The following is a 27,099-nucleotide window of genomic DNA, read 5'->3' on the forward strand; positions in this document are numbered from 1 at the left end:
TATATTAGAATGCATGAGTATTAAGGCTGAAATAAAAATTGCAGTCATGGATTGAGCGAGATGGGTAATATTAATGGTGTATGCAGTAGAACTCATTTAAAATCACACATTTGTGTATGTTCAGCATGCTCTTAATAAAATAATAATTCTAACCATGATTCGGACATTGATACGCCTGCTTCTGCCACTCTGTCATCTTGTATGTACCACTTTATATCCCACTGCTTCAGGACGTCTCTCTAAGCTCTCTAGGGCAGGAACTCACTATAATTTTTTACAACTGCTGTGAGTCCTAGTGTAGAGCTCTTTATGAATGTCACAATACAAACTGTGGATACATATGACTAGATGCTGTTTCAGTTAACGGAAGGAAGGACTTATCACTCTCTTACATAAGCAGGATTGCTAATGACCCTCCAGATATCTATTTCTTTATTATCTCTGCTTCCTTTCACATCTCATGCCTGGAATGCACTGTTTCTATTCCAAAATAATCTTTAATATATTTTGACTCCTTTTCTCACAGCTCTAGAGCCCTAGTTTTTGTTTTTTTGTCCCACTGCTTCCTTTCTGCTCCTTTGTAACCAAGAAGAGGAAAGGGATGGGGGAGATTTGGTGACACGAGTCTTTATATTTGCAACTACCCCCCCCCCCCCCCCCCCCCCCCCCCCCAGTATACCTAGTCTGGTCATTGCATTTAGAGATTCCAGTTGAGGGTCATGCAGTAGGACTCCTTCTGGAAGCAGCAATGATGGGCCCTGAATCTGGCCACTAGGTGGCACCCTTAAGCAAAGATCGTGATCTGCCCATTCCAGTTAGGACTGACCATTTCCTCTGCTGTAGGGGTTTTTAACCAGTGGTGCCTGCACCTCAAAGAGATGCGGAAAAGTGTCTTGAAACCTGAGGCTACTTATTGAAATTTGCTAGACAGAGTGACGAGAGTTATTAGGACAGTTACTGGTAGCATAACTTTGTACAACTTTAGCCACATGTTAGCAGTGTTAGTAGCATACAACAACATATGTAGCTGTCAGCAGTCACTAGTGGACATGTGGTTTATGGAGTCCGAGGGTTTAATTGATCAGTTAAAGGGGGTGCAAGAACCAATAAAGGTTAAGAACCCCTGCTCTGCAGCATCCCCAGCTAATCTGAACGCCAAATATCAAAGTACTGCAGAGCCACCAGACTGGCCACTAATTTCTGCTTTTAAAACTGCCTGAGTCTGCTCTTGTACTGCAAACATGTCTTACACAGAGTGCTAGAATCCTGGGTGCGGCTCCAAGGAGGGTCAGTCCATCCCAATCTCCCCATGTCCATAGTGTTGGAACTAGCTAAGTGGAGGGAAGAATGGGGTGTGGTGGTAGATATTAGAACGTTTATATATTTCTCCCCAGAAATGACTATTTATTTATTCACATTCAATTTTCCACCTTTCCTAAAAAGTTCTAAAGTGGAGTGCAATAAAATTAAATCACAATAAAGTGAGTGAGTGTATTCTGGATACTGTGCTACTACAAAAATATTCACTGCCATTAGCAAATTAATTCTAAAATATTATTAAAAATATTCTGTAAGAGGTACTGATGGAAGGGATGCAGCACTGGATTTAGTCGGCTATACTAAGCATATTTTCAGCTGCAGCCTAGCAGTTAACGTATGCTATTAGATAACTGGCCCCATCACAAATAATGGGAATCGTAGTAAGCAACACATATTAATGCATGTTATGATTCAATAAATAGACCCTTCGATCAGACAGTACTAATCACTTAACAGTCCCCTAATCCCTCCATCTAACCGCACTTCCCAGAATGCCATTTTTGTAGTAGCTACTCAGCAGGGATAGATCTTCAAAATGTTTATAGTCAAATAGCTAGATTCTTTGAATAAACAATCCAAAAATGACTTTCACAGGGCCAAGGAGAGTTTGTGTCGGGAGCAGAGATTTGAACTCATTCCCTGGGGCATCCCCTGTCAAAGTCAAATGTGCAAAATGCTGGTCTCTTCCTCTGCATTCCACTCTCTACCAGCAGCTAAAAAAGCATAGCATATCGTTTAATACATGCCATAATACCCAGTGCATTAATTCACATTCTCAGCTAAGAGACCCAACACTGAAAAGGCTTGAATCGAGGCTCCTCTGTATATCCCCCCCACCCCCCGATGGTGAACAGCATCTGGGGCTGTGCCATAAGCTCAGCTAACTGTGCAGTTCACAAGCACAGAGGTGGGGGGGGGGGGGGGGGGGAGCGGGGAAGAGATTATTTACACTTGAAAGCACAACTGCATCATGGTAAGGTAATTAAAATGACGGTCCATAGGATGAATGGCTTCATAAGCCTGTAAGGACAGTCTCCCTCATACAGGCTCAGTGCAGTGTAATTCTCAGAGAACACGCAGACTTGTGGCCACATCAATATTTCAAGCAGCCCCAGTAGAGGTAGCTTAAATTTCACCTGCTAGGAACATGAGCCGCACATTAAACGAAGACAAGTGAAAAAAAAAAAGATTTTGGCACCTTTGACGGATGCCGGGGTTGCACTTTCCATGTCATTCCTGTTTCTGCATGCTTTATTACTCAGCTAGGAAGACTTACTGCTGCTGCAGAGTGCCATACCTGCCATAAAACACTGTCATTGGTAACTAGGCCAAAGCTTGTGAAACTGCTTGGCTACACTTCTGCTTCTCTTCATCTAAGTTATATGTGAAGACTCAGAAGCTATGTAAAAGACCATTACAATATGGAAGGTACTTAACTTCACCTTTCGCTATTTGGAGAATACCTGTAGGCAGGGGCGGCTCATGGAGGATGCGGGGCCATGTACACAGACTCACTGGAAGGCCTCCTTTGCAAGTTAGTAGGAACTACAAAGCAGGGCCATATGAGAAAAATAGTTGCTCATTAATAAGGCCGACCCATTCTACAGGGAAACTGCTTGATTGAGGGAGTGCGGGGTTATAAGGGTAGTATGGAGCCCACAGAAGGACTCCAAACATGCATGAACTCTTGATTCAGTCAGGATAATTAACTGCAATTAAGACATGTCTTTTCGAGGTTCATCTGGTGAAATGTTTGTGCCCAAAAGTTCTGGAAATGAAAATCTTGCTGACAGGGTGAGTGAGGGCAGTCAAAAAAGGCCATAATGTAAGTTCTCTTGAGTCAATCTGTCTGGAACTATTCAGTAAACATCAGCTCTACAACTGCTTGAAGATCCGGCTTCAACCCAACAAGTCTGGTGCTCTGGATAGGAGGAAGTGTGTGTGTGTGTGTGGGGGGGGGAGATGTGTGCTCCACAAAGTGAAGCAAATTATGTTTTTTAGCTGTGCTCCTGCTTCTGTAATGTGCTCTGGGTATGCCGACTACCCTCCCTTAGGTTGAGAGGCTGCTCAAGCCATGCACCCATTGTGCCATACCTGGGGCCATCGGAAAGAGGCTCAAGTTGAGCTGCATGGAACAGTACAGCAGATAACATGCAAGACAATAAAATGGGCAAACCTGTGGATCCATGTCTCCGGGCTCTTAGGAAACTTAGTTAATGTCAGTTTTCCCAGGTGCAAATCTTTCACTGGATTTAATGTTCCAGCCTGTATCAGTTCTTTCCTGTTCGAGAAGAGAGATGCACGTTAAATAACAGCTTTCTTCCATACGTGCACCCAACCCCATCTCAACCTTTCACATAATGTTCTCACATGCTCTGTAAAATTAATACACAGTCATGAGCTGTTAGATGTTTCTAACAAGGTATATGCATGGTATGGCCTCCTGGAATTTCAGGGACTGGGGCATTGGTGTGGAGGGTAAAATGGTCATAAACTTGAAAGAGTAAACAGAGAAGACCCTTACTTGCAAAAGTGAAGGGATATCAAATACATGACCTTATGACACACAGACAATGGAGATAACCACTGATCTGTGCAGGCTAACCCTTGGCTAAGACCCTATAATCAGTAGGACTAGGATAAGGATAAGCTGCATGCAGTGATCATGGTCAAAATCAAAACTTCCATGAGCACAGAGAAGTTGTAGGTTTTGGACAGTAAGTTTGCTGCTATTGGTGGCTGTGTGGCTTACTAGATGCATTTGGTAATAAGACTTGGAAGGAGACTTGAGTGTTGGACTCAATGTCAGTCTTGAATAATTTTACAAGTTCTGGTCTTGCCTGGGACTGATATGGAGAGAGCCTACTTTCTGCCATCATTTACTATGTTATTAAAATAAAACAGCAGAAACTGTGAAGCGATGGTGCTCGAAGTAAAACAGAATGTGAGGAAGGGGATAAAGCAGGATGGCAGAGAGCTCCACCTAACAGGGAAACCTGTTAACTGGTTCCAATGAATAAGGACTGACAGAGTGTGTTATATTCCCTTCAGCTACAGGAAGTCACTTAAGGTTACTTGACTTCCCTACTTTTTTTTTTTTTTTTTTTTAATTTATAAGAAGTCTTTATTAACAGTTTAAGCATGAAGGGAAAGTAAAATACACTGTCACAAACATCATTGCTCTGTCTTTATATATGTAAATGTATAACAAAGAAAAGGAAGTATCTATCGGAACAATATTCCTTCCAGCCCAAACATTAGGAAAGTAATTGAATGAAACTTCAAACTTTTTAGAAATCATTTTGTGATACAGAAAAGTAACCCTCCCCTTCCCCCCTCCCACACCCACCCCTCTCTCAACGAATCAGGAAGATACATCAAAGTTCACATCCACAGGAGGTGCCTCACAGTCCAGTCAGACAATGCTCATGCGGAGCACTGTGAAATAAAAGGCTCCCAAACAGTTTCCCATTTATGCCTCTGCGCTCAGCTAATAAACGCTTCATTTCATAAATATACCATAATTTATTAAGCCACTTCATCATTGAGGGAACAGATTGTTGCTTCTAGTGAGCGGCTACAATCATCTGAGCTGTGCTCATAGCATGCAGCACCAAAGTAGCTTGAGGGGGCATTAATCCCGGGGCTTTCTTAGGAAAATGAAAAAATTCTGGTGCTCATGCAATAGAGCTCCCCAACCATTTCTGTAGCCTATAATAAACTGCTTTCCAAAAAGCGCGAATTTTAACACAGGACCACCATATGTGACCCACTGTACCAAGTTCGCCACATCCCCTCCAACACATGCCCGATAAAACTGGGCATATACATCGAAGACGAGCAGGCGTTAAATACAATCGAAATAGAACTTTTATAGCGTTTTCTTTAAAAGGCACATAAACAGACACCTTTGCCGATGCCCTTTCCATGACCACCCACTCGTCATCCCTCAACTCCAAGCCCAGCTCACGCTGCCAAATTCTTCTATGGAGACTATATACTGGGGGCTGCGATCAGAGATATTTGTATAGAGAGGTAATCAGACCTCTCGTGGTCTTGGAGTCTTCATATAAATCCTCCAAAAAGGAGTTCTCTTGTGTGATTACAGAATGAATAGAGGGCACGTTGAGCAAGTGAGAGATCTGGAGATATGCATATCTGATGATGTAAAAGAAAATTCTTCCACAAGTGAAGAGAAAGTTAACAAGGATTCTTCATCAAACAATTGCCCCCAGGTCCTAAGACCCTCAGTGTACCAACGGGTGAACACTCCCTGTGTATTCCCAGGAGGAAAAAAAGAGGGTTAAATGCTATAGGTGTAAGATGTGACAAAATATGGTCCTGATGTGGGAAAAGACCATCCCAGTAAGGAAAGTAGTATAGATTGAGGGACGCAACCATGTCCTCCGAGATCTATGTTTACGTGGAAGCCACATGAGGGCTCCCACGGCCGGGAGCCAAAAGAAAATTGTTCCAAGTGAATCCATAGCTTATGGGGGTGTGCCTGATAACATTGTATTGCCGCGCACGCTTGAGCTGCCCAGTAATACCAGTAAATATTAGGGACTCCCAACCCTCCCTTCTTCTTATCTTGATAAAGAAATGATCGCGGTAATCGAGGATGTCTACCAGCCCAAATAAAACGTGTGAAACGGTCTTGTAATTTAGAAAGAAATCCCCTTGGCATCCTCAAGGGGAGCACCTGAAATAGGTAAAGTAGGCGTGGTAGGATGTTCATTTTGATGGTAGCTATCTTACCAAACCAAGAAAAAGTCAGATCCTCCCGTCTGTCCAAGTCAACAGAAATGGCTCTAAGCAAACCCAAGTAGTTAGCGGAAAATAGATCAGAAAAATGCGGAGTCAGGAACACACCCAGATAACATATTCCCTTTGTAGCCCAGCGAAAAGAGAATGAAGTCTGCAAGGATTCCACCAACCTCGAGGGCAGGGCAATATTTAAGGCTTCCGATTTGTCATATTAACTTTAAACCCAGAAACAGCTGAGTAATTGCCAATAGTTTGCAAAAGATTAGGAAATGAAGTTAATGGACGAGTTAAAGGCAAATATATCATCAGCAAATAGTGTCATTTTATGTTCTCTATCAGCGAGGTATATACTAGAAATATCCGGGTTCGAACACACTTTCACCGCAAAAGGCTCCACAACCATTGCAAAGAGCATAGGAGACAAGTGGCAAGCCTGACGGGTTCCTCTATTCAGAATTACCTCTATTAACCTGGACACATGCCTTAGGAGAATGATAAAAGGCCTGATCCATCCACAGAATGATGGGCGTATCCCAAAGCACTGCATAGCCTGATACATAAAGGCCAATGAATCCTATCGAAAGCCTTTTCCGCATCTAAGCTGAGAAGACATATAGGGATCTTATCTCTTTTAGACAAGTACATCAGGTCTACAACTCTTCTAATATTATCCATGACTTGTCGATTAGCCACAAACCCCACTTGATCAGGATGTATAATAGATGGTAGGACATGTGCAAGATGATTTGCTAAAACGTTTGCTAGAATCTTGACATCCACATTTAGAATGGAGATAGGGCGATATGAGGCACATTCAGTATGATCTTTATCTGGTTTTGGTATTAATGCAATCCAAACCTTCATCATGGAGGGCAGAAAGGTCGTCCCATTTCGCTGCTGATTAAGTGGATCTGAAAGAAGTGGAGTCAGGTATGGGGCAAACGTCTTATAAAGCTCATTAGGAAAGCCATCTAAACCAGGTGATTTCTGTGAGGGGAGGCTCTTAATAACTTTTTGGATCTGCAGTGAAGTTACCGGCTTATCCAGATCAGCTGCTTGCGCAGGGGTAATTGAAGGTAAATTACAGGATGCTAAGTACTCTGCGATAGCCTCTGAGGTGGAGTGAGATTCTTGCGAGTATAAAGATTGACAGAATTGCTGAAAATGCAAACGAATCTGAGAGGAAGTAGTCAACAAGTTACCTTTACTGTGTCGAATACGTACTACTGTGCGGTCAACCTTTTGTTTACACAATCGAAGAGCAAGGGTACCCCCGCCTTGTTAGTGAATTCATAAGAATGTATCCTATGACGCACTTGCAACAGGCTAAGTTGTTCAGAATAAATGGAATCTAAGTGAAGCCTAAGGACTGCGAAATTCCTGGAGGGTCTCGGGTGAACCGCTATCCTTGTGGCTGGCCTCCAAACGCTGAATTCTGTCTAAACAGCTGGCTTACCATACCTTTTGGAAACGAGCACGCTTACTAGCCATTTGCAGGAAGTATCCCCAAGACACAGCCTCCATCGAATCCCAAACTATGTTTAAAGAAGGACCTGAATCTATGTTGTTTTCCAAGTATTCTTTTAATACTCTCCTACAGCCTCCCACCACCTCAGCTTCCCTCGGCAAGCTGATATTTAAAGTACATCATTTATCTTTGACCTCTTCACTAAGGGAAGGCAGAGATACCCATATTGGCGCATGATCTGATATAGTTATAAATTGCCAATGCCAGCCTCTGGGAAGATATAATCAATGCGTGAATAGGAATCATGCGTATGAGAATAGTAGATATAATCTCGGTCTCGTGGATGAGAAAGGCGCCATATATCAGGGATCCCAAAGAGTATATAAGACAGCCCAAGGTTATGGTTAGTTTAGTGTCAGCGGCTGTGAAGTCCCCCAATCTATCAAGATCTGGATCCAATACAGCATTAAAGTCCCCACCTAAGACCAAGGAGCCCTGTATAAATGGAGTCCCTCACCCGAATATAAAAAATCTCCTGGTGGTCACTAGGCGCGTATATAGATGCCAGGGTGACATCCAGTTCATCAATGGTGATATGTAAAAATAAGAACTGCCCACCCGGGTCCCGTTTAAGTTTAACAACCTGGACTGGTACCGATGAATGAATCAGTATAGCCACTCCCCGGCTATACTGATGAAATCAACAGATGAAGCAAAGTAAGCTGTAGGGTAACAAGGATGAGAGAGGAGCCTTTCGTGCGCTCGGAGAAGGTGTGTCTCCTTCAAAAAGACTATATGTGGTCTATGTTGTGACAGTTCTTTAAAGAGCTTTTGACGTTTCTGAGGCATATTAAGGCCTTTAACACTGTAAGACAAAACCTTTAGATCAGCACTCATAAGTAGGTATGAATAACAAATATATATCTAATGATAAACAGTTCTAGACATCTGATCACTTAACATAAGGAACCCCTTAGGCTACTAAAAGCCATGTGTACCTTATTACCCCCTCCATACGGAACCCCCCCCCCCCCTCTACCCACATAATCTACACCAGACAGAAGGTATAAACCCCTGAATGGGATATCAAAAAACTGAACCACCGCACTCCAGACAAACCCGTCCACATACACCCCCAAACCCTGCACACATCCATATACATAAACAGCTATTTGCACCCCTTTCTAAGTTAAACGTGTTATCATGTCATACAACTCCAATCACATCACAACACAGCCACACTCTGGGTCAACAATCCATGCACACAATCGTTCCCCCCTCCCATCGCATACTCGGTTATATCTAAAGCACACTTCCTCCCCATTTCTTCTAACAGCCCATCCACTCATCCCCAAACCCAATTTAACAGAGCCAAATACATATTATATAAAAACTTACACACAGCCCATGCACACATACAGAAACTCTTATGGACTGAGAAGATGAACCTGTTTAACTAGATTCAACCTCCTGTGAGGAAGAACCTCTCCTGTGCTGTGTCGAATAGAATGCCCAGATACTTCAGCATCTGTGATGAGGTTAGTCTGCTCTTTTCAATACTGATCACCCAACCCAATGACTGCAGGACAAACAACTTTGTCTGTTGCCGCCATGCTGTCCAAATAGGATGATGCACAATGAGCAGGTCATCGAGAAACGGGTGAACTCTGATTCCCTAGTGCCGAAAGAAGGCCGCCACCACCACCATAACCTTGGTAAACGCTCTGGAGCCATGGCGAGACCGAACGGCAAAGTCCTGAACTGGTAGCGAAGACCAGGCACCGTAAAACGTAGAAACCTCTGATGTGATGACCATATGGGTATATACAAGCACGCCTCCTTGAGAACGAGGGAGATGAGAAATTCTCCCACTTGAACCAAGGCTATCACTGCTCTTAGTATCTCCATGTGAAAGCGGGACACTCGGAAGCAGCAGTTTAGACCTTTGAGATCTAAGATCAGACAAAAGGTGCATTCCTTCTTTGGGACAATGAAGTAGATACAGTATCTGCCTTGTCTCTGTTTGGCCTGGAGAACTGGAACAATGGCTTGGAGTGCCAGCAAGGAATCGATGGTGGCCTGAACCACCGTGGCTCCCTTTTGACAAGGAGACTGCAAGAAGAGAGGAGCGACTGGGCGGGAAAACTCCAACTTGTAACCTTCTGTAAGAATATCCAGAACCTACCGGTCTGACATGATTTTGTCTCAAACCTCCCCACCGGAGAAAGAAAAGAGTGGATCAGCCTCGCATCATTGTGAAGCTCTGGTGGCAGTGGGCACTCTAACAGGAGGACTTCCTGTCCGCACAAAAGGCCTGAAAGTGGAACTTCTCACCATATTGCTGATGACCAAGCTAGTACCATGCTGTCTTGAAAATGAGATCGAGAGCCCCCTGAAGACAAACGACCACAGGCTTTCTGCTTATCTTCTTGCAACTGCTGTGGCTTACTTTCCCCCAGTTCTTTCATCAAGTTACTGATATCTTCTCCAAATAGCCACTTGCCTCAAAAGGGCAGTTTAACTAGACATGACTCTGATGTTGCATCTGCTGCCCAATGCCGCAACCAGAGTGCTGTGACAGCAAAAGAAACTGCAGACCACATGACATGTCATAAATAGCATTTGCCAAATAGGCCAAACCCTGCTTCCAGCTGGGCGTTATGGTGCCAGTCTTGTATTGCTGACTGCTGATGCCACTTCAGGAATGCTCATGCCACGAATGAGTTGCACATTGTTGCTTGAAGGCCCAAAGAGGCCACTTCAAAGGATTGCTTCAGTGAGCCTTCCAACTTCCTATCCTGTAGGTCTTTCAGGGCAATGCCCCCTTCCACCGACAAGGTAGTCTTAGTCACTGCCATAACCAGGGAGTCTACCTTAAGTTATCTTTCTCCTCCAGAACTAATGGGTAGAGGCAAGCCATGGCTCTTCCCATTCTGCTGTAATCAGGTCCAGAATATCTGGATGCATCGCGAAGGCCTTAGAAGGACCTCCAAGCCCCATCATGATCGATGAAGATGGAACACCTGATGCCGAAGCAGAGGGCTCCTCAACAGAAAAGCACTGCCAATGCCTCAGAAATAAAAGAGTACCGAGCTCCTCTTTATCAAACAACCTCAGTACTTTCAGATCATCCTCCTCCTCTAGGTTCCAACAATGGCTCCTCTGAATAGACCAAGGCCAAATCATATAAGGAGGGAGAAGCAGAGCTAGCCTCATCTGTCCACTCCTGGAGGTCAAAATGAGATCTCTCAGGAGCCGGAGGGACAGTGAGACAAGAAATTGAAGCACCTTGCAGCAATTCTGACTATCCTTACTTCAGTAAATAGGCCTGGTGTAAACGCAATATAAACTCTGGAAAAAACAAAGATCCCGATGCAGTTGAATGCTCTGTTGGGCACGTGATCAGAAAGAGGCTGTGCCTCGCTTCCAGTCAGCCCTGACAAAATAGAACCCATTTTTGTGCTCACCTTCAAACTGTGCACCGGCCCTGCTAGACAGCCTGAAGACTCCAGCATATTTGGATGCTGCGCTGAATCCGAAGATGTGCTGCCATTTCCTCTGCGTCCTGCATGATTCCTGATTTGCACACACTGCAACGCCCTGATGCTGGCCAGCAGGTCCCACAGTGGGAACACCGTTTGACTGAGAGTCACCATTTACCCTGTCACAAGCACAGCACAATGTGTCCAAGTGGTGAGTCAGAATCCCTCCCTGCAACAAGCTGAACTTGCAGCCCTCCAAGCGGTTCTGAATCAAACTTTATCCAGACTTACCACTGCTGGCTGCTCCCCCTGCCCCCACAGCCTCCAGCAAACCTCTTTCCTTCTCCTGTTGTTGTTGTTTTTTTTTTAAAGGTAGTTGTGCTGGAAAAGGAGAGCTCCAAACGAAACAGGGGAGAAGTGAAGGGAGGGAAGAAGTAAATTCATGGCGCACCAAAGACAGGGATCTGAAGACCTCCAGATATGACTCTGTGTATTCAAGCCAACTGCAAAGTCAAACAGGGGACCACTTGACCAAATGGACCAGAAGTAAATTACTCAGAACCAGAGGCTGAAAAGAGTGTCCATCCATCTGCTGGAGATAGAAAATACTGAGGAGCTGGACTGGATGCCAAGAGGGATATGTCTCAGCTCAGTTTTAAGTTCTCTATCTCCACCTGCTGGATGATGGACACAACTATCCCACGGGTTTTAGTAGAATAGTGGGAAACTACGTAATGGAAAAGCAGGAAACAGAGACTTGATACTGGCCCACGGGTGTGAAAAAGGAATGCAGATTAGGAATTCCAGTAGCACAATTATTTTTTAGTAACTGAGAAACATAAGCCACCTCCATAAACGTAAAAGTTTCACCAGGTAGAACATCAGGGGTTTGTGATATAAGGTAAAAGATTTCAAAGTGCCCGCCTCTGAGAGAAAGCCTGCAACATGCAGATAACCACTCTGCCCCCACCTGAGATAAACGGAAGTATCTATGCCAGGTGTAAAGTCTTGATTACCCATAATAGGCAGAAAGTCAGTACAAAGTGAGTTTTTATGCCAAAAGGTCAAAAGAGACTTCCAAGCAATCACGCAAGGGCTTGAGTAAAACATTTTGTTTGAAACGCTGTGGTAGTTTACTCCTAGGTACACATAGTAAAAAAAATGTGGGTGTACAGGCTGAAAATCTTGTTCCATAAACCAGAGTGTAAAATCCTCAGACTCCGAAGAAGGCATGAAATATAAAGATGCATATTAGTGAGACCCAAACCACCATTTGCCCAATTCCCATACAACAGCTCTAACTGAATCTTAGGTTTCCTCTCCTTCCACAAGAATTTTGTGAGTTTTCTATTCAAAAAACACAAATCATGCCATGTGACCTAGATTGGAACATGTTGGAGGACATATAACTAATGTGGGAACTATGTCATACGATATATGTTAATTCTTCCATATAAGGATAATGGAAGGGAGTTCCAAATTGTCAATTATTGTTTGATATAGTGCATAAGAGAAGCAATATTGTAAGAATACAAAGGTTGAGGATTAGCAAGAAGCTGTGTCCCCAGGTACCTAAACATATCTGTGGCCCATCATAACAGAAAATCCCCCTCCCAATCCCTGCGAGGTTAGGGAATGTTGGTAAAGCCTCAGATTTACTCATATTAAGCTTAAGCCCCGAAAACTCTCCATATTCTTTGAAACTAATAAAACTGGGAGGGATGTAGTAGGACTTGCCAGATGAACTAATAGGTCATCTGCAAGCGTGAAATTTTAAATTCAGCTCATTCCACAGCAATACGTGTTATTTCTGGATTGGCCAAGATCTCTCTGATTAATGGATTTAAGATCAGCACAAACGAGAATGGAGACAATGGGCAGCCTTGTCTGTTTTTTTTATATATGTTAAAAGGTTCAGAAACAATCCCATTGACCTACAGTGAAGACATGGGCGCTTGACAAAGTGCATGAATGGCATCACCAAATTTACCTACAATGCTATATTTATTTATGAACATTTATACCCCACTTTTTTCCACATTAAGCAGATAAAGTGGCTTACAATGTACAGGAATCAATTACAATTACATTAGATAGGGTAAAAGGAACAGGGTAGGAAGTAAAAGGGGAAGAAGGGCAAGAGGGTCTAAAATGGACTGTGGAAGACCAGATGCTGAGATGGATCAGAGTGGCTTGAACAGCCCTCGGCAAGGCAATCCATAATTGGGAACTGTAGGAATACCCAGGAAGCGCAGGTGAGGTGCAGAAGAAGCAGCAGTATGCAGCCTGAGGAGTGGAAGAGGCCTATATATGAACCCCCAAGTAAAAGCCTTTTCATCATTAAAAACTAATAAGCTTTTCTATTACATAGCTTCCCACTATTCTAGAACCTCAAGAGAGGACTGCCTCCAGTGTGGTGAGAATCTGCCGAATATTTTTAACTGCGTGTTGGCTATGTACAAATCTCACCTGTGGGGCAGCAATAAGTGTGGGAAGCACCTGTAACAGCCTATTAGCCAGCATTCTGGCCAATAATTTAGTCTCATAGCATACAACAAAATGGGAAATGGGTCTATATGATTCAGGTAGGGCAGGATCCTTTTCCAGTTTGTGGAAAACTGTGATTTGTGGCAAACTTAAAGAGTCAGAGAAGAGTTTAGCATCTATAATTTCACTGAGCACTGCTTTAACAGGCTTAGCAATATCACATACCAAAAGCTTATATAACTCAGCCCTATAGCCATCAGTGCCGGACACCTTATAAAGCGAGCTGTTGTTAATAGCCGATGTAATTTCATCCTCCCTGATTGGGCAATTCAATTTAGCAGCTTGAGATGTAGTAATTCTAAGTAAGTCAACACTGACAAATAGGTGTCCCGGTCTAACCCTGTTGTATTGTCCGATTGATAAAGATTCTGATAAAAGTTTTTGAAAATTGCATTAATCTCCACATCCATGTGTGCCGAGACACCTTGATCATTTCTTAATGTTAAAAAATTTTGGGGAATTCTTCCCTGATTTAGATAATTTGGCCAACAGCCTTCCACTTTTGTTTCCATATTTGTAAAACTAATATTGAGAATAAATGCTGATTTCTTTTCTCTCTGATAAAGCAGTTCACTGACAGCAGCCCGAGTTACCAAAAATTCAGCCTTGTTTTGAGGAGTGGGAATAGTTCTATAATGTTGCCATATGCAAACTAATTGCTGTTACAATCTGAGAATGGCATGATCCACAAGTTTTTCCTTTGTAGTACAGTAAGCTACTATTTCACCTCGGAGAACAGCTTTGGCTGCGCCCCAAAATGAAATTGCATCCTGAATATGTGACGAATTAAAGATTTTATACTCAGCCCATTTACTTCTAGTATGTTCCACAAATTTAGTGTGGGTATATAGATCTCAAGGGAATCTCCCACATCTGGAACCCCCAGTATTCCCATCTGGTTGCATTTTCACCCAAACAGGGCCATGATCTGAAATCTCTATATGCCCAACTGATGTTTCAGAGACATCAGCCCAATTGCTACTTCAGAGACATCATAAAAGAAGAGTCTATCCATTAAAATATAACCTATTATAGAATAAGTCATATGGGCTTGAGACACGTGTGAAAATCTGATCCATAGAATGACGTGTCCTCCATATATCTATGACATCCAGAGCTTCACACAGCAAAGGAATCCAGTTTGTCCTTATTAGGGTTACGCGTCTCATCTGACTCTAGATCAGCCACATTAAGTCACCCCCCTATAATTTTTGTAAAACTAGCTTGATGTGGAATAAGGGCTATGAACTTGTGATAAAATGATTTTTGATAGACATTAGGTGAAAAGACATTATAGAGTAAAAGAGGCAGCCTGTCAACAACCACTTGTGCCAGTATGTAACAACCTTCAGGATCCACTACAAGTTTTCTTTTATACAGTAAGGGTTTTATAAAAAAAAGAATGACCCCTGCGCCTTTTCACTCACTGCCTCAAAATAATCACCAACCACCAAGTTTTAAGTTTTTGTGCTCAGCTGAGTTAAGGTGGGTTTTTTGAAGCATGGATTTGTAGCTTTTTTTTTTTTTTTTTTTTTAATACATATTAGGTAAAATTTTCTTTCATTTAATAGGAGAAAAGATCCCTCCAACGATCCAAATAAACATTTTCATGGGCATCAGGTTATATCAAAAATCAACAAAGGATAGCAAGCAGCTCTGTGGACAAAAAGTAAAGGGATCCAGTCCCAGCCTCTAGCATATCCCCCCAAAAAGAAAAAGAGATCCAGGTCCTGCATGCAGACCCAATGAAATCTGGACCACAAATCACTCCACCAAAAATCACTCCATCGATCTCAATGTGAAACATCCCTGACATCTTTCTCCAAAAAACCCCATAATCTCCCACTATCTGAAAGACATACCTATACTAAAAGCTCTCCACATATACCTACCAGCCCTTCCATTTCCATCCCACCCCTCCCTCAACAGAAGAAATAACAAAAAAAGAAAAAACCCCATAAACCCAATTCCTTTAAACCCACCTATGCTATTCTTATAATAAAAGCCTCAAACAAGGGGACCAAGACTTCACATTTCCATTCCACTCCACACATTTCCCTCCCCACCCACACAAACATGATGCCTGAAACAAGAGAAACAAAGCCAACCGAACACAGATTCCCCAATCCTGTATATACTGGATAAACACCCACATAGAAAACATGAAATGGAGCACAATTGCAATTAGTGGGTATAGAAATAGCATAACCAATTAGAAGCATGAAAAAAAATCAGCCATTAACAGATATACAGAAATATTATTCCCCCCACAAAAGGCATGTTGTCTGTTCAGATAAATAGTAGATAAAAATCTCCCACTACCCAGGAGTGTGCCTCAGTAATTGTCTCTCCCCCATGATCCAAGGAAGTGGGCAGAACTTAACTACTACTAATCATTTCTAAAGCGCTACTAGACGTACGCAGCGCTGTACACTTGAACATGAACACAGTCCCTGCTCGACAGAGCTTACAATCTAATTAGGACAAACTAATTATTAACATTCAGTTCAACCTGCGCCAGATACTAATTAAAAAAAACCGAACAAAAACCCACAAAAATTGTTACAACATAAACCTTTCAGTATAAAAATTTAGGGCCCTGTTTACAAAGGTGCACTAGCATTTTTAGTGCGTGCTAAAAATTAGCGTGTGCCATGTCAACACCCATAGGAATATTATGGGCATCTACACGGTTTGTGCGTGCTAAAAATGCTGGTGCGCATTTGTAAACAGGGCCCTTAAAGCAGTAAGAAAACTGCTTTCTTAGAAAAAGAACCTCCCACTAACACATATCCAACTCAAATGCATAGCAGTCAAATCCTGGTACTGTATAAAAAAAAAATGCCAAGATAATGGATACTCCCCTAGTCTTCTGGCTAATCAGTCATTTAAGCAGATGTGCAGGGGGTATCCTTTAGGGTATTATAATCTAATTACAGCGGGATCCAAGTTGAACATATTAATCTGGAATGGAGAGGACATGCGACAACAGAAACTAAATGCCTAGACTACTATCAATAATCCAACAATTCTCCAATAAGCTCGTCAAGGCTACAGGGCACACCGTTGTGTCAGCAATGCTAAAAATTAGAAACAATTCTGTATCCGGCAATTCCCACGTCATGAAGCAGTCACATCTGTCTGTGAGCTGGGCCTGGTTGCAGCCAATCTAAGTTGGCAAAGATAAGTCTGTGCTTCCTCGGCTGAAGACAGGTATTTGGTCTTGCCAGCATGGTGGAACCGCAGCTTGGCAGGATACAGTAGGGCAATTAAAAGTTTTTGCTCTATAAGTTTTGAGCACACAGGGGCAAAAGTCCTGTGCTGCTCAGTTACCCTGGAAACAAAGTAATCTTGTATATTTATTTATTTGTTGCATTTATACCCCACATTTTCCCACCTATTTGCAGGCTCAATGTGGCTTACAATGTACCGTAAAGGCGTTTGCCATTTCGGTTGATAACAAATACAAGATTATGTTTTGGTCAAGTGAGGTAGATGTGAATCAGACATCATGGGGTCAAGGGGAATGAGGGTAGTAAGTTGTCCAGTACGAACATTGATTATGTTGTGTTGCTGGGTGTGGGAACTTATGTTGGATTGGTGGGATAGGCTTTTTTGAAGAGGTGGGTTTTTAATGAGTTCCTGAGGTTTAGGTGGTCATGTATTGTTTTCACAGCATATGGGAGTCCATTCCATAGTTGTGCGCTTATGTAGGCGAAGCTAGATGCATAAGTTGTTTTGTACTTTAGTCCTTTGCAGTTTGGGTAATGTAGGTTTAGGCATGATCGTGCTGATCCGAATCTGCTTCTAGTTGGTAGATCTATGAGGTCTGTCATGTATCCTGGGACTACGTCGTAGATGAGTTTGTGGACCAAAGTACAAATTTTGAAGATGATCTGTTCTTTGATTGGGAGCCAGTGCAGCTTTTCTCGAAGGGGTTTAGCACTTTCAAATTGTGTTTTGCCATATATCAGTCTGGCTGCTGGACTTATATCAAAGTGTGTATATCAAAGTGGCCCTTGACCTGAGAACCTGCGGTATGGCTTGCTTATGGGCATAATTCAGGAGCCAACAAATGACCACTCTAGGCCTCTCTCTGCCTGGTTTCACCACTCCCAAAAGGTACACTCTCTCATATCACAGGGGAAACCAATAATCTGCCATTTAAAGTACTGCTTCAGAAATAGTTCCAGGAAGCCCCCAAGCTCTTTATCCAAGACCGTTTCATGGAGGCCAGCTAATCTTAGATTATTCCTGAGAAACCAATTTTTTGGGTCATTCAATTAGTCTTCCAGAGCTTGTAGTCTGCTATGTTGTTGTTGCTAGGTTTCCTCCACCACATGCATACGATCCTCCAAGACACAGGTGCGTTGCTGGTAGGTAGCAAAATCCTAAGACAGGCAATGCAGTTTGCCCTCTACATGATCCAGCTTATTTTCTATTTTGCAAAGCTGCCGATCCGGAATACCCTCAATTGCAGTGGTCACCTCTGCTGTCATCTCAATCGTCCATACGGCACTAGCAGAAGAGCCATCTGTGAAACTGCCATCTTGAGATCTGGTACTTTATGTTTCAACTGTTTTTATTATGAAAGAAATCAACACATCCACAGCTTGTTGGCATTATATAACTAATACAAGCATTTTCTGTTCCTCAATTATCTTGTAATAACATAATAAAACAATATTTATCTTACACAATGGTGGTATGTTGCCTTTCTTCATTTTTATAACCTTTAACCATTAGTTCTCTTTTCTTATTCCCTCCCCCCCTTTACCCCCCCTCCCCCCTTTTTCCCCTTCTTCTTCTTAATCTCCTCTGCAACCCTCTGCAATCTCTATTCATTCTGATATCTTATAGGATTCATTCATAAAGTATTGATGATCAAACTCCTTCCCTGTTGCGACATCTGTTCCAAATAACACCCCCATATTCTAAGAAATTGCTTTTTTCTTTTTTCATTTCCTTTAGCCTCTTTTGCTTCCCATACCAATAATTGGTGTACTTGGTTCCGCCAATGCCAGAAATTTGGCGGGTTATGCGCCGTCCAGTGTTGCATAATACATTTCCCTAGCTATCAGACACAATTTACGTCGTAACAACATTTTATCCACATTTAAATTCGGTCTTGTCTCTTTCATGTCTAATATTAGTTGTAACGGATTCATTGCCACTCTGCTACACAACACTCCTGCAAGATAAGTAGTTATTTGTCTCCAATATCTTTGTATAAATACACAGGTCCACATCGCATGATATATGGAGTTCTCAACACTATTACATTTTAAGCATAGAGCTGTTTCAATTCTCCCTGATTTATACAGTTGAATCTGAGTAAAATATGCCCTATGTATCATTCTAAATGCACATTCTCTATAATCCATTCCTCCAATTAAATTTGGAATGCTTTTAATTTGTGCTACTATATCCCATGCTTGCAGTTCTTTTCCTATATCCTTTTCCCATTTCTGTCTTAACAGAGTCATGTCCTTTTCAGGGGTTATGCTCCACACTTTCTGATACAGTTGCGATATAGTAGGGGCATTTTCTGTAATTTCCTCAAAGAAATTGAGAATTTTGTTACCTGTCCTAAGTTTAAGTGTTTCTTTATTTAGCTTTTGTATATAGTGTTGGAGTTGATAATATGCGTAAGTATCATGCCAACTCACTTCCTCATGGTTTAGCAGCCGCGGCAATGGTTTGATATCCCCATTGTTTTCTAACACATCTGTCAGAGTTGTCACACCCACTTTTCCCCATTCATTAAAAGTTTTATTCTCTATTCCTGGTTTAAAATTTGGATTCCCTCTAATACTTAATAGCTCCATTATCCTTGGGTCTCCCCCTAATAATGTGCTTATAAATTTCCACACCTCCCTCACAGGTTTAAGTAAAGTGTTGTGTCTAAATTCATGGGGAGTTTCAATATGTCGCATATGTAGTAAAGTAACAAAATGATATGGACTAAACAATGCATCTTCTATCTCTATTGGTGTGTGATCATCTGTTTGGAATAATCTATCCCTCACTAGTCGCAGTAGACATGCCATATTATAATATTTAATATTAGGAATTCCCAACCCCCCATGCTTCCATCCTCCCAGCATGTATTTTTGTTGTATTTTAGCTTTTTTTTTGGCCCAACAAAATCTAAACATTATTCGGTACAAACTTCTGATATCTTTCTGCAATAAAGCTATAGGTAAAATCTGCAAAATATATAACCATCTCGGCAATATCACCATTTTAAGTAAATTGATTCTCCCTATCATCGAAAGTGTTAACATGCCCCATGAGTCTAGTTGTTGCTTAGTTTGTTCCAGTAATTTCTCAATGTTTAGTTGATATAGCTCTTTTGGTGTAGCTGGTAGTTGTATACCTAAGTATCGAAAGGATTTATGTGCTCGTTTCAATGGGAAATCTCTCCCCCACAATTTATGTATGTCCACATTAATCTGTAACGCTTCTGACTTATCAATATTCAGTTTGAATCCCGAATAGTCTCCATATTCTTTAAAAATTTGCAAAAGATTCGCTAAAGTATCTTTCGGTTTCGTAATTATCATTAACAAGTCATCCGCAAACGCGGCTATCTTAAATTCTTGTCTTTTGATTTTTACCCCTTTGATTGCTGCACATTCATGGATATCTCTTATTAATGGATCTAGTTGAAGCGCAAAAAGTAAGGGTGACAAAGGACAGCCTTGTCTGGTGCCTCTACTAATCTGAATTTCCTCCGTAACATTTCCATTCACCAACACCTGTGCCCTTGGTTTATGATATAGTGCTCTAATCGCCTGCACAAAAGTGCCATTAAACCCATATTTTTCTAGCACCGAGTACAGAAAGGGCCATTCCACTCTGTCAAATGCCTTTTCTGCATCAAAACTTATCATCAAAGCTTGCTCTTTGGAATGACCTAGGCTTTCTAGGGTGGCCAAGATATTCCGCAAATTTTTTGTAGTTGATCTCCCTTGAACAAATCCGACTTGTGCTGGATGTATAATTTGAGGTAATATCCCCCCTAATCTTTTGGCCAATATTTTTGCAAATAATTTTGCTTCTTGATTTATTAGGGAGATGGGTCTATAAGATGCAACCAGCTGCTCATCCCGTTGGGGTTTAGGAAATACTACTATCCTAGCTAGATTCATATTATCTGATAATGTGCCCTTCTCTATCCATTCATTAAATACCTCAGTCAGAGTAGGTATAATCGAGTCCCCCATCAACTTATAAAATTCCGCTTTATATCCGTCTAGACCTGATGCTTTCCCTAATTTACTCTGTTTAATTGCCCACCCAACCTCTTCCGTGCTGATTATAGCATTGAGCCTCTGTCTGTCTTCATTTTGCAGTTTCGGAATTTGACTACCCTCCATATAAGATTCCCCTTGTAATTCATCTTGATCTGATCCCTTATAAAGCTCCTGGTAAAAATTTTGAAAAGCTTGTCTAATTTCTTTATTGGAATGAATGAGAGTCCCATTCTTATTTCTCAAAGTTGTTATATTTCGGGAAGCAAACTTAGGTGCTATAAGCCGCGCTAGATATTTGCCCCCCTTGTTCCCATGCTTATAGAGCTGGAAACGATAATAGGCCTGAGATTTCACCTCTCTCTCATGTATTTTAGTATTTAAAGTGGTTTGTATAGCCAAGATCTCTTGTCTAATGCTATTATTGGGTTTCAGACCATACTGTCGGTTTAGCTTACCTAATAATTGTTCAAGCCTCATTATTTCTCTATCTCTCATTCGTTTATATTGCACTACATAGCTTATTATTTCACCTCTCAGCACAGCCTTCGCCGCTTCCCAATAAGTACTGGTCTCAGTAACAGAGCCCTCACTGAAATGTTTAAATTCTGCCCATTTGTCTTGTATATGCTCCCCAAATCGTGTATCTTTCATTAAATATGTGGGAAACGTCCAGCTTTTCAACATGTCTTCACCTTCCCCTCCCTTCCATGTCATTCCAACCACCGAGTGATCCGATATGACACAGGGATCTATGTGTGCCTCAGTAATATCTGTTAATACATTGCGAGATACAAGCAAATAATCAATTCTGGATGATGTCCCATGTGCTCTAGACTGATGTGTATATTCTTTATTCAATGGATGCAACGTACGCCAGACATCTATTATATCTAGCATTTTACATAAATCCGGTAAACCCCTAGTATCTATTTTCCTCGCTTCTTTTGGTGGGTGTGTTCTATCCATAATCGGATCCCAAGTCATATTAAAGTCTCCTCCCAGTATTAGGGGCAGATTCCCTAACTGAGTAATTTGTGCTAACAATTTCTTATAGAATTTTAAATCCAATACATTAGGGGCATATATACTTCCCAAAATTATATTTTCATTATTAATGTTTACTATACTTAATATGAATCTACCCTCCGGATCTGAAATCGTTTTACCTACTTTATATGTTAGCCCTTTCCGAAAAAGTATGGCTACTCCCCCTTTCCGACCCACTGCCGCAGCCGCTACACACTCCACTACCCACCATTTAGTCAATTTAGCATGTTCTACTGTTGATAAATGTGTTTCTTGGAGCATTACAATATCTGCTTTTATACGGTTAAGATGCCGCAAGATTTTTGATCTCATAATGGGGGAGTGTATTCCCCCCACATTCCAGGATATTACCTTAATTGATCATCTCTTATATATTGATTTCCCATCATCTGATCAACTTGTATCTCTAAGAGTAGCCAGCCCAGCCTCCAGCCACTCCTGTTCTGATACCATACTCTCGGTGTCACTAGTATATGATTCTGAGGTTTACATTGACTTGTTCCTCTCCTCCTCCCTTCTTTAAATTGCAGTCTCTTAGTTAATTGCTCCTTTAACTCCCCCCTCCCCCCATCCCCCCCCCCATTAACCCTCTTCTTCCCATAGGAAGCAGGTCATTGACGACGCTTCTCCTCCCATTATCTGTATCCGTCCCTTCTTTCCACATGTTTCTTTTAATGAGATATTACATGTTTGAGCGGTCATATCACACTCCCAACATTCAATCTCTCATCACATTGTTTGTGAATTTTATCATTCTCCACTGTAGTGAGACATTATCAATTATTTGTCTTATAACGTTCCACTACTATCAAGATCTTTCAAATTAGTGCTCTAATATTTAACTAATTTCCGATCACACCATGTAAACTGCCCAACTTCTTTAAATTCTAATAACAGATGCATTAACTTACAACAATTTGTATTATCTATTACATCATTCCCTCATGATATCCAGCATTCTTGTTAAACTTTCATATTCATGTTGTCCCTCATCTTACTTATATATTAATTGGCCCACCGCTTCTCTAGTAGACTCAATCATTTAGCAAAGGCAATTATGAATTGTCTTGTTTCTGCGACGCACTCTTTACAATTTCAAGACTCCAGCCTCTCTTCCATCTGCTGCACAAACAGTTTTGCTTCTTCCACCGTAGCAAATAATTTCGTGCCCGATGAATGAATGACTCTCAACTTCGCTGGGTATAATACCGCGAACTTAATCTTCTTATTCACCAACATTGAGCAAACCGGCGAAAACTTTTTTCTTTGCGCCGCTACCGCCGCTGAATAGTCTTGGAAACAAAGAACTTTGCGATTTCCACTGTATAGTTCTTTTCCATTGCGTAGCGCCTGCAAAATTGCATTCTTGTGATTGAAATTAAGAATTTTGCAAATGACTACACGTGGTCTTCCCTCCGTTCCGTTCTTCGGCCCTAGTCGGTGTGCTCGCTCAATTCTTAGCGGCCCCAACGTTTCCGGCAGCTCTAGTTCCGCTGTGAACCATGTTTCAAGGTATTTGCTAAGTTCACGGTCTCCTTGTCCTTCAATCAATCCCACTATCCGTAGATTGTTCCTCCTCGACCTATTTTCTAGGTCTTCAAGTTTATCATCATAGGAGGTAATTATTTTTCTTAGTTGGGTGATCTCCGTTTCTAGGACACTGACTCGATCTTCGGTATCACTGGCCCTCTGCTGGTATTGCGCCATATCCGCTTGTATTTGATTTATACTGTTGTTGAGAGTTTCCAGTTTAATGTCCAGTGAATTCAATTTTTTATCCAGTATTACCTCTAGGGCTTGTGTGACTTCTCCCACAATTTCGGCGGCCCAGGCGGATCCCACCGCCGAAGTTCCCGGGCTCACCGGCGCCGCCATTTTGTCTTCAGCGGAGCGAATCTTTTCTTTCTCTTTTCTTGTATTTTTTGTCGCCATTACCGGTTCTTTCTCCGCTCGTTATGTGCTCTATCGATTCTGCAAGTACTTTCTCTCAAGTCTTAATGTATAAGGCTCTTCTGCGGAAATTGTTTTGCCCCGATTTTTGAGGAGTAAGCAGGAGCGATCTTCCTAGCGTCCACTCCCGCTCATCGCGTCACGTGACCTCCGAGATCTGGTACTTTAATATGCTCCTCCTCTCTGCATTGAGATTTAACAGACATAAATTATCCAACGTCCACACTATAAGGAACCCCGCACTCTCCGATCCCCAACAAGACTATCAGCAGGTAAAAATCAGACTGTAGATGAGGGGATATGCGGCTTGGAGACAGGAGCCCTTTCCACTAGCAGCCGCTCCTTTTCATAGCGTCCAGAAATCCCATGTGTGTATTTTCTAAAATACGAATGTACTTTACTGTTAATACTTACACCTGTTCCCAAGCATATCAGCACTCTCAATCTAGGCTCTATTTCTTCAGGATTTGTGCTGTTTTTTAAAAGAAATGCAGCCCTTGTGGAGAAACATGGTGCATTAGGTTGTTGCTCCTGTTAATTTAAAGTGATGTGAAAGTCCCTGCTTTCCGATTTCCTCTACAATGGTTAGTGCAGTGGCCTGAGAACCAGGGGAACTGGGATCGATTCCCACTGCAGCTCCTTGCGACTCTGGGTATATGTAAAAACAAAGTTATGTCATGTATTTTTTTTATTGTATATCAAGTAGGTGATATGCATATTTGGGCACACAGGCCTTGAAGAGAGTTTCCAGGTGAACATTTTTAGAGTTTATTTTGTGCAATAAGATTGCTGCTGTACAGAAAATGCACGGACAAAAACTTTTGTAATATTTACTTGATTAACCACTCACTTTTGCTGGTTACTATTAAATATAGGCAAATGTTAGCAGTAAGACTTCTAAATGCTTGTCTTAAATATACTGTGATCCAATTATGCACCAAGTCTTGTATACTAAAACTAAATAGTACAGTGCTGCGCATGCCTTGTAGCGCTATAGAAATGATAAGTAGTAGTAGTATGCATTTGTTGGTTTCTACCGCAAAAGTTCATAAAAAGTAAGGTATAAAGGTTTTGGATAATTGATCTAGTGAATATTATGAATAAGTGCTATTGCTAATCATTAGGGTTGCATTTTGATTAAAATTTTTAATCACAATTGTGCAAATAAGGTGGGGCATAGTCAGTAGTCGTCCATTTGGAGGGGGGGAATGATTTTTTTTCTCTCCCTCCCCACCGCATTAGAAATCCACTGCCAAAGCGGCCCCCTTCCTACTTGTGCTGTCTCAGGAGCGAGGAAGTCAGCGGGGTGCCTCCACTTGCCAATACCAGCACTCCCCGAGCATGCTGAATTCATGGGGAAGGGGGCGACTCAAGCAGCAGATTTCTTCAGCTGACAGGGCTTCAGCTACCCCACCAGCCACTGAGCAAGTACTGCATCTCTCCCTCCACTTCTCTCCCTCCCCTCTACCCCCAGGTCCAGGTCCATTATCTCTCTCTCTTCCCTCTCTCCTCCCCTAAGTCCAACACCTCTCTCTTTTTCTTCCTTCCCTCCACCCTCTCCACTCCAAGTCCATTATATCTCTCTCCCTCCCTGAGCCCAGCATCTCTCCCTCTCTCTTCTCCCTCCATCCTTCTCCCCCTCAATTGGCATCTCTTTTTCCCCCTTCCCCCTAGTGCACAGTTCAGCATCTTTCCCTCCCCTTTTGGCCCTGCCTGCAGTTCTCTCAATTCCCTCCCCCCGCCTGCCTGCACGCACGGTTGGTCCGGCATCTCTCCCTCCCCTCCTGGACTGCCGGTGGCTGTCTCCCTCTCCAGGTTTACCTTTTCATTTTCAGTAAGTCTTTGCCCTGCAGCGGCAGCTGCATCGAGGGAGGGTGCCAAATCACTAATCACAGGTACATTTTTTAATCACAGTCAATAATTAATGCATTGAGATTATGATCCCATTTGGGACAGAAAGTACCTGTACAGATATTTGTGTGTGAACCATTCTATGCCTACGTGTGAGCTCAAGCGGTATACCAAATGCGTTCAATCAATGAATCATCTAATCTCAAAAGTAGATAGATTAGCAAAAAGGATTTATTATATATATAGAATAATTTATGTTCTGTGATCTACTATAATAAAACGCAGCCTCAACGTTCTGAGGACACTGACGTCACTGAAGTCACTCACACACCGGTTCGTGGTTTCATGGTGGTGAAGCCACACAACATCTTCATGCCCCGCCCTCGCGTCACACGTGATGACGTCGAGGGCGCAACACGAAAACAAGGCTAATTAACGCACGGTGAGCAGTAGGGAAACACGCGGAGCGTGTTTCCCTACTCCTCCCCTTCCAAAAAATCCCAGCCGCCCAGGACGTCCACATCAACCCGGCCCCTTTCCCCACATAGCCCCGCCCAGGGTACCACACTCACCCTCAGCAACGTCCCTCCCCCCCGTCACCTCCCCTCCCCTTCCGCCTGTCTCCCTGGTGGTCTAGAGGTACCTGTTCGGTGGGGGCAGGAAAGAAAGAGCCCCCTCTTCCTTGCCCGTAGCGGTGGTGGTAGCATCCTTGCTACATCGTGTGGGAGTCTGGCTCTCGGCGTTTCAAAATGGCCGCCGAGAGTTCAAGCTGCATCGCGAGACTTCAACTCTCGGCGGTCATTTTGAAACGCCGAGAGCCGGACTCCCACACGATGTAGCAAGGATGCTACCACCACCGCTACGGGCAGGAAAGAGGGGGCTCTTTCTTTCCTGCCCCCACCGAACAGGTACCTCTAGACCACCAGGGAGACACGCGTAAGGGGAGGGGAAGGGAGTCCCCTGCCCGCTAGCACCCGTTTCATCGCCGCCAGAAACGGGCCATTTTTACTAGTATATAATAAACATTAAAGAAAATATATAATCATATGTATTTTTAATATGGCTATGCTTTTGTGCTGATTGGTATCTTTATTATAGAGACATGTTTACGTGGGCATCAATGACCTGGATAGATGGGAATGTGTAAGTAGGCCTCGGACAGATCCAGAGCCATCAGAAACTCTCCCCAATGTATGGCCACGATGACCAAACAAAGGGTTTCCATCCGGAAGGAAGAAACTCAAAGAGCCATGTTGACCCCTTTGAGGTCCAGAATGGTATGGAGTTTGTGTTTCAAGATGTTATGATAAGCAACTTGAGGACATGAACACCTGCGGTTCATAGATAAATGAACACGTACACCCTGGAGGAAAGGAGAGACGAGGTGATAACATTCAAAATTTTGAAA

At 42.5% G+C, this 27,099-nt stretch overlaps 1 protein-coding gene across 1 annotated transcript in view; it reads right to left on the reverse strand.

The window, feature by feature from the left end:
- Positions 1-27,099, reverse strand: part of PTAR1 (protein prenyltransferase alpha subunit repeat containing 1) — a 98,059-nt gene that overhangs the window by 24,472 nt on the left and 46,488 nt on the right. The window contains exon 4 of the mRNA XM_030193852.1: positions 3,497-3,601. Within this exon, the coding sequence (XP_030049712.1) occupies positions 3,497-3,601 (105 nt within the window). The remainder of the gene's footprint in view (positions 1-3,496; positions 3,602-27,099) is intronic.

This window comes from Microcaecilia unicolor, chromosome 2 (assembly GCF_901765095.1).
Source record: "Microcaecilia unicolor chromosome 2, aMicUni1.1, whole genome shotgun sequence".
Taxonomy (NCBI): Eukaryota; Metazoa; Chordata; class Amphibia; order Gymnophiona; family Siphonopidae; genus Microcaecilia; species Microcaecilia unicolor.